Source organism: Scomber japonicus, chromosome 13, assembly GCF_027409825.1.
Source record: "Scomber japonicus isolate fScoJap1 chromosome 13, fScoJap1.pri, whole genome shotgun sequence".
Lineage (NCBI taxonomy): Eukaryota > Metazoa > Chordata > Actinopteri > Scombriformes > Scombridae > Scomber > Scomber japonicus.
The window spans coordinates 2,838,235-2,846,705 of record NC_070590.1 but is presented as its reverse complement, the minus strand read 5'-3'; the positions used below and the strand labels follow the sequence as shown (position 1 = coordinate 2,846,705).

Here is an 8,471-nt window from a genome sequence, read left to right as displayed (position 1 = left end):
TTAATCTGGGACAGTAACAGTCCTTTAGTTGTATTTAAACATTTGTCAATGTGGGCAATAAATCTGAAATGATATCACAGTACGGAGGACCAGTGGAAAGACTCACTATATATCCTGACCACAAGGTGTCGCTGCTGCACAATTAAAATATGCATACAATAATTCAGAGGTGATCCAAACAAGTCACAATAATCCAGAGTTTTACAAAGTAATATATACACAACAAATAAATGGCGACTAAATTACCATTGATTTGGTTTCTGCCTCAATTATTTAATTTATAGTCAATCAATCAATCTTTATTTGTATAGCGCCAAATCACAACAGAGTTATCTCAAGGCTCTTTCCACATAGAGCAGGTTCTAAACCGAACTCTTCAGGTTTTAACTTTAAAGAGACCCAACATTCCCACATGAGCAACAGTGGCAAGAAAAAAACTCCCTTTTAACAGGAAGAACCATAGGTAGGTTATATATAGGTTATAGGCCAAAATGTTTGAGTTTAAGGAGCAAATGTCCCTTTCAATGTTAGTTCATGTGTTTAGATCAGGTCACCTCAGGCTGGACTCCAGACAGCAGCTTTTATTAAATGAATAATACATCTGGAAACTTTTTCAGGGTTACAACAGTGGCTCACATCTAGTCAGCGATCAGATCACAACCCGTCAACAACCCGACCAATGATCAATCAGATCATTGGAAAATAAGTCTTTATTTCTACAAGATCCCGACATGGACAAACGTTGTGAGTTTAGAATAAAGTGACAAATAAAAAAAGCAAGGCATATTTTCTCTTAGTTTAGTTGTAACATTTTATTGTTCCAGACTTTCTTTTTCCACTCTTTTTAACACAGAGCTTCAAGCAGAGAGCTTGTTTACAACACTAAACATGTAATGATGATTTTAGTTGTGCAAATGTTATTTTATGCATACAGATGATGAAGGCAAGGCAGTTTTATTTATATAGCGCATTTCATACACAGTGGCAACTCAATGTGCTTTACATAAAACAGAAAAACATGTAATTTGAGAAACATTAAAACATACAATTAACCCCCAACCCCACACACTAATAATAAAAACAAAGTACAGAAAAATAGAAAGAGACAAATAAAATGCTAGAATAGAGCATTAAATATAAGATTGCAGCATAAAATAATGATTAGCTTTAAAATCATTAAAAAGGACATAGAGTGCAAATGAAAGATTAAAATGTAAAGTGCTTTAAAAGAGCTCAATCATAAGCACAGGAGAAGTGTTTTTAATCTGGATTTAAAAATGTTCACTGTTAAAGAGTGACTGTTTCCGTCTTACATGGTGAACATCAGATTACCACTGAAGGTGCAGTAGTGATGGTTATTGTCAAACACTCTTTTGTGAGCAAACATACGTATAGACACCTTATCACCTTTGTCCAGAATCAGTGTGACACTATTAGAGGCAGACCCATAATATGCTGTCTGTTGCTCAAATGCACTAAAAACATGATGGTGATTCTTGTACAACAAAACACCTGCAGGATGTTTATTGTCTCCATGTGCACCCACGTGGAACTCGAAATGGTAGGCTCCTCTCAGCGGGGCAGTGAAGATACCTGCCAGACATTTGGGTTTTTTGTTATTTCAAATGAAACTCTAACTTCTGTCAGTCAGGTTGACATCAACATTGCAGAAAAGTGAAATTTACTGTTAAAGTTTGTGAGTTCAGATACCTGTGTGTGAGCTGTAGGCCTTTCCAATGTTTGTGATGACATGTTTGTAGACCAGAGGTGTTATTTTGTTAAAGGGTCCGAAATGTCGATGACCTTTATGACCTTTATCATACAGAGAGGCTGAGAAAGCCACCTGTCGACCTGAGAGAGAGAGAGAGAGAGAGAGAGAGAGAGAGAGAGAGAGAGAGAGAGAGAGAGAGAGAGAGAGAGAGAGAGAGAGAGAGAGAGAGATTATTATTTCAGTGCTGAACACCATTGTATATAGTTTTCTTCTGCTTTTTCAACTCAGTCTTCTGCTTGTCCACTTCGCAGGAAAAAAATAGCATAAATAACACAGTGAGTTTGATTTTAAATTGGCCCAAAATTGCTGTTTTGCTTTGACAAACAAAAAAACCCCCCAAAAACCTAAAATTCTTTCAGACGTTATACAGTACCTTTATTGTCTTTTTGTAGTTGCTTAATCTCTGCCTTCATCTCTTCCAGCATAGCATGGATGTCGTATGGAAGAGGCTCACAAGGTGTTGTAGACTCAGGGTTCTTCGTAACCAACTCTGTGGAGGCAGAGCAGACCAGCAGCAGCAGTGGGAAAAACACAGCGAGCTCCATTCTCACACTGATGGCTTGTTAAACTGTGTTGTGTTCAAACTCATGCAAACTTTATATAAAGCAGAGAGAAGAGGCGATAAAGATCAAGACTGTGGACGGATGTCACAAATATGTGTACAAATCACATTCATACCTGCGAATCCCTGATAAAAAACAGACCTAGCAACATTTGAACTAGCACAAGCAAAACAACATTCTAACAACAAGTTTCATGTGATATGTGTTTCCAACATCAGGACAAAGAAATTACAGCTTTATTCTCATAAGAGTACTTTTCTATTTTCCTGAAATCTTTGATTTGGGATTACACTCCAATTTAAAGCTCTGCTTCCAGGCAGTAATGATTTATAGTGAAATTATTTAATTAGAGTAAGAAATGAAAAATCCATAACTGTGTACTGTATATTATTGATGTTTTTAGATGCTTTTAAAACACATTCAGATTAGTGTCTAACAAATCAGAGATCTACAGATGTGGATACCTCTGTGTGTGTGTGTGTGTGTGTGTGTGTTTACTACATGTATGACAAACTGCTTCCCTGCACACAGAAAAAACAAAAGTCACAAGTGTTCTTGTGACTTGGCCCGGCCACCATGCGCTCGCCCCACCCCGAGGCCTGGCTCCACGAGGGGGCCCCAGTGACCCGCGTCCGAGCAAGGGACACGAAAAACCATATATCTTTTTCATTACTAGGGTCTTCTGAGCTACCTTTTGTCTGGCCCCTCTCCCCGGATGGGAGACCCTACCAGGGGCATAAAAGCCCCCGACAATTGAGCTCCTGGGGTCATTGGGACACGCAAACCCCTCCACCACGATAAGGTCAGGGAGGGGGAAGTGTTATTCATACTATCAGTGATATTCAAATTATAGTTTGTGTGACTGTATTAATGCAAAAACACATTTTTAAAAAGAATTTGCAAGATATTTGCAAGAATAGTTTCTTCACAGGTTTGGTGAAAGGTTTTGTGGTTGTTAGTGTGTAGAGTTTGCAAAATAACTTGTAGTTTCAAAGATAGTGTCTAAGCAATCACATATTCCTCTGCTTTTGAATAGTCATTTAGGTCTTTTTTTTCTATGAGGCACAAAATGATATTCATTAATGGTCTCAGGTGTATAAACATTTTCCTTGCACAAGGAAGTGCAAAACATGTGAGTGAGCGAAGGGGAATTCTAACTTTTAATTCTAATGAATCAGATAAAGGACAGCTAATCTCATTCTTGTATCTATTTCCTGTTGGCACATTGATAAGCATCTTCGACTGAAAGTAATCTAAAGAATCAAACTGAGAGTGAATTACTCTTCTTTATCTGCCGTACACTAAAGAGAGCAGAGAAGAAAATAAAAACATTTGTGATAAAAATAAGCTTAAATCTCACCTTCTAGGTTTGGGGAGTGTTAGATCTCTGATTTGTTAGACACTAATCTGAATGTGTTTTAAAAGCATCTTAAAACATCAATAATATACAGTACACAGTTTTCATTTCTTTTAAATTTTAAGTTTTCAGTTTTAAATTGCAATGTAATCCCAATCAAAGTTTTAAGATTTCCAGTGCAGCAGCAGTGACACCTCGTGGTCAGAATATATAGTGCAGCTGTATTTAGCTTTAATGGTGGTCCTCCCACATTGTAAAATTAATCTGAGTCCTTTGGTTACATTTGCACACTTTAACTAATTAATCTTTTTTAAATTTGACCCTCCTGCTCTACAGTGTTTTAAATTATTATGTTTTACATTATAGGGTTAAATGAGAGTGTTATTGATGTGAATATGTTGGCAGCTATAAAGATTAATGAGAATTTAAGGACACATTTTAGCATGTCACTGAGATATTTCAGTGCTTATTATCAATATGTGTTCAGAATAGGACAATACTATTTAATCATTTATCTGCACATTTTATATTCATGCTGTTTGTTTCCTAACTAATCTGTCAAATATATCAAGATATAGCTGTATTGTTATAGTTATAGGATGTTGTATGACTTTATTGACATGATAACTAAAACAATACTGTCTTTATTCTTTTTACTCTATTCTTTCTTTCCCCCTCCACTGTCAGGTAACTCCCTTCGATAAATAATCATCAGTAATTTGGATATAATGATAAAGTGGGTAAAAGGTAAATAATAGAACAGATAGAACAATCTGGTAAATTCAGAAAATGTTCTGTTTACTAAACACTACAACAAACCAACAGCAGCATGTTAACGGTCAGGTTTAGCTGCCACATAAAAGAAATAAAAGACACAAAATGGCGGACAGATGGCTCCGCTTCGTGGGCGGGGCTTCTGACCGTTGGCGCCACCTGTCCTCTTTTACGTCCGCAGACTGGCTTTATAAGCTGCAGCTCAGACAGCTAGACTCATATTCATCTCTTAACGTTTGTTAGAGAAGATTAGAAACAATGAGTGGAAGAGGAAAAGGCGGGAAGGGACTCGGTAAAGGAGGCGCTAAGCGTCACCGTAAAGTCCTCCGTGATAACATCCAGGGAATCACCAAACCCGCCATCCGCCGTCTGGCTCGCCGCGGCGGAGTCAAGCGTATCTCCGGTCTGATCTACGAGGAGACCCGCGGTGTGCTCAAGGTTTTCCTGGAGAACGTGATCCGGGATGCCGTCACCTACACCGAGCACGCCAAGAGGAAGACCGTGACCGCCATGGACGTGGTGTACGCGCTCAAGAGGCAGGGCCGCACTCTGTACGGCTTCGGAGGTTAAACATCACCACCCTGCTCCTTAAACTCAAAGGCTCTTTTAAGAGCCAACCACCAACTCTGAGAGACATCCTCTTACCTCGTTTACATGTTAATGATTATAAACATGTTAGTGATTATTATAAACATGAACCAGTAGTTCAGGTCAACTTGTGCTACAACATCAAACCCAGGAGATAATATTAATGTTGCTTTTGTACATAATTTGCTATTTATATTAATATTGTCTTTAACAACTCCTGTCCTGAGACCAGTTAGAAGGGTTAAACAAGAATATACACATATTCATAAACATATGTACCAGTACTTCAGGTCAACTGTAATATTATTTATGGTAGTAATGTTAAGTATGAACAAACTGGCACACAAATTACCGCTATATTCATATTTTACTTAACCAGTGCAATAACTATCAATCTCTGGGTTTGATAGGGACACTAACTCTGAGAGTGTATGTTATAAATACTATATAAACATATGTACTGGTTGTTCAGCTCTATAATATGCATGTTTTTCATTTTAAACTGCTATAACATCAAACCCAGGCATATTATTCATCACCAATATTGTACATAATAACTTACTATATTTTTTACAGGTGGTCTCTATTACTTGTGTTGAGCCACCAACCTTGAAGCTGTCCTGTTTATAAGTTAATAACATTAATATAATTCTACTGTATACATATTTATTTTGTGTTGTGCAGCATTTGTTAAGGTTTCAAGACATGATACACTTATTGAGCATGGAGTAAATTCAGGTATGCTGTCATTCAACATAAATATTTCTCTGGTATATTATATTTTCTGTTGTGTATTTTTACCATTAATCTTTTCATTGATTGTGCAGAAACACCCACCTACTAAAATCTGTCCTGTAATCATTTTAAATATCTAATTTAAAGTCACTGTGAATTATGTATTTTTGTGTTGTACAATTTTTATCAAGGTTTCAACTTAAGTCATGATACACTTATTGAGCCGAATCAGTGTTTAAAGTGTTTACTAAAGCTTTGTCCATAATTATAATAATAATGTCATTAATTAAATCTTGTGATAAACTGGAAGTGTTGTGAGATTATAAATGAAGCTATAAAGAAGTTCTGTTACACATTTTTGATGTAATCTTTAGACCTTTAGATAATCAGATTTATTTCTTAGAAGAAAAAAATAATCACATTAACCAGATTTTGAACTCTGAACTGTTTTCACAAATGTAACGTTAAGTAATAACCTGAGATACATGTTGTAAGAGTAAATATACACATTATAAACACTGTAGCAGCATAAAAGTAAAATATCAAAGAGTAAATACCTCAAAAATCTGTTAAAGTACAAATATAACTACACCAACTGTAATACTATCACTGGTCATGTGGCTGGAAGTCACAGATATTATTATATTATACATAAACACATAAATCTATCCATGGATTTTATAATATGGTAAATCAGTAAACACATCAGCTTTTGAATGCTAATATTACATATATTATGTTAAGTTATGTTTAGTTGTGTGTTTTTAGACAGCATGTTTTATATTTAACGGTAAAGACTCCTCAGATGATGAAGGGAACGGTCTGCGCATGCTCGAGGATTCAGCCAATCCTGTGCGAGCAACGGCACAGTGAGATTTACATGCAGCAGATATAAAAGCAGCCGCGCTCGGTGAGGATACACATCTACCGGAATCATGCCTGATCCAGTAAAAGCTCCGAAGAAGGGCTCCAAGAAGGCCGTGTCTAAAGCCACCAAGACCGGCAAGAAGAAGAGAAAGACCAGGAAGGAGAGCTACGCCATCTATGTGTACAAGGTGCTGAAGCAGGTCCACCCCGACACCGGCATCTCCTCCAAGGCCATGGGCATCATGAACTCCTTTGTGGGGGACATCTTTGAGCGGATCGCCGGTGAGGCTTCCCGCCTGGCTCACTACAACAAGCGCTCCACCATCACCTCCAGGGAGATCCAGACCGCCGTCCGCCTGCTGCTGCCCGGTGAGCTGGCCAAACACGCCGTGTCCGAGGGCACCAAGGCCGTCACCAAGTACACCAGCTCCAAGTAAACCTACTACTGCTGCTGATAATACACAAAGGTCCTTTTCAGGACCACACACTCCTTCCACTAAGAGCTTTATCTTCTTATATAATGTGTTCAGTCTTTTTTAGTAGCTCAGGTTCCTTCCTGATAGAAATACGATAGACTGCTGCTTTATATTCTAATTCTATTTATCTTGTGCAACACCGATATACAGACAATACCTTTATGTCTTGTAAAATACACGTTGAGATATATATATATGTATTTTCATTAAGAAACAGTAATGAATCTATACAGGATGACTTTGCATTTCAGTTTGTTTAATTTACCATAGGTAGCCAAAGATGTAATAAGAAATAAAGCTTAGGACCAAGAATAAATTATGATCTAATTTCATTAAGTAAATGGACTACCTAAAACCATTCAATAGTTTTGAGTAGCTCCGTTTCTCCTCTTGCCACAAGGAAGTATATTTCATACACTGGCAACTCAATGTACTTTACACAATTAACAGTATGAATTGGAAAGAAACAAACAAGATGTATGAACACCCCCACACTAAAAAAGACAGGAAAAATAGAGATCATACTAGAATAGAGCATTAAATATGGGTCATAACTATACACAATGATCTTATGCAATACCCTTGATAGCTGCTTTCTTTTATATTTAATTCTGTTCATTAAGTGCAATACCTTCCTACTTTTTTTTGTTGTCTTGATTTTATCTGGTTTTGTATTAAAAGTACAATTGTAGTGGCACCTTCTCATTATGTTTAATGTAATGGCAAAGCTTTCCATTTATTCTAATTCTATTGATCTTGTGCAACACCTCATTATGTCTTCATAGCTGTGTCTTTTATTGTCTTAAAAGTATAAATGGAAATCTACCTGTAATCTCACGTTTAATATAATAAAGCTTTCTATTCTATATTGAGTTTTCACTGACTGATATCAATGTGTTTATATCAAATCTATGCAGTATGATTGTTGCAGTTTATCTAATTTACTTTTATAGTAGGCAGTTAAGAATAACACTTAGATCAATAATAGGTTGTGTTGATTACAAAGAGGAAGAACATCTTAAAGTCGTTTTTAATGGGAGATTTTCAGTGCTCTACACAACTGATCACTTGGAAAGGTTTCATTATGCACATTATATTATAAAGCATCACAAGGACTGTCAGTAGCTGCTGTTTCTACTTTATCACTTTGAGCACAGACACAGAAACTGAATATGTAGAAAAGGCTCAAAGTTACATTTTAGATTGTGAAGTATTATACTGTTCTCTATCTGAATATTATTCTTTCTGGAGACTCCTTATGAGGAGTGCCTCTCTCTCTCCCCAACATCCATCTCCTTCCCTCTCTTCCTCTTCCCTGTCCGTGCTACTGTATGAAATCA

At 36.9% G+C, this 8,471-nt stretch overlaps 2 protein-coding genes across 2 annotated transcripts; both read left to right on the top strand.

Moving 5' to 3' along the window:
* The first annotated feature begins 4,699 nt into the window (after nucleotides 1-4,699).
* On the top strand, nucleotides 4,700-5,040 carry LOC128371065 (histone H4). Its single transcript, XM_053331265.1, has one exon. The coding sequence runs from the start codon at nucleotides 4,724-4,726 to the stop codon at nucleotides 5,033-5,035; it is 312 nt and encodes a 103-aa protein (XP_053187240.1). The 5' UTR covers nucleotides 4,700-4,723; the 3' UTR covers nucleotides 5,036-5,040.
* A 1,683-nt stretch (nucleotides 5,041-6,723) lies between these two features.
* LOC128371045 (histone H2B 3-like) lies at nucleotides 6,724-7,137 on the top strand. The gene has a single exon (XM_053331244.1). It carries the CDS (start codon nucleotides 6,724-6,726, stop codon nucleotides 7,090-7,092), a length of 369 nt encoding a protein of 122 aa, XP_053187219.1. The 3' UTR covers nucleotides 7,093-7,137.
* Nucleotides 7,138-8,471: the final 1,334 nt, after the last annotated feature.

Coding starts and splice junctions, on each gene's coding strand:
- LOC128371045 (XM_053331244.1), top strand. CDS start 6,724: ATGCCTGATCCAGTAAAAGCTCCGAAGAAGGGCTCCAAGAAGGCCGTG.
- LOC128371065 (XM_053331265.1), top strand. CDS start 4,724: ATGAGTGGAAGAGGAAAAGGCGGGAAGGGACTCGGTAAAGGAGGCGCT.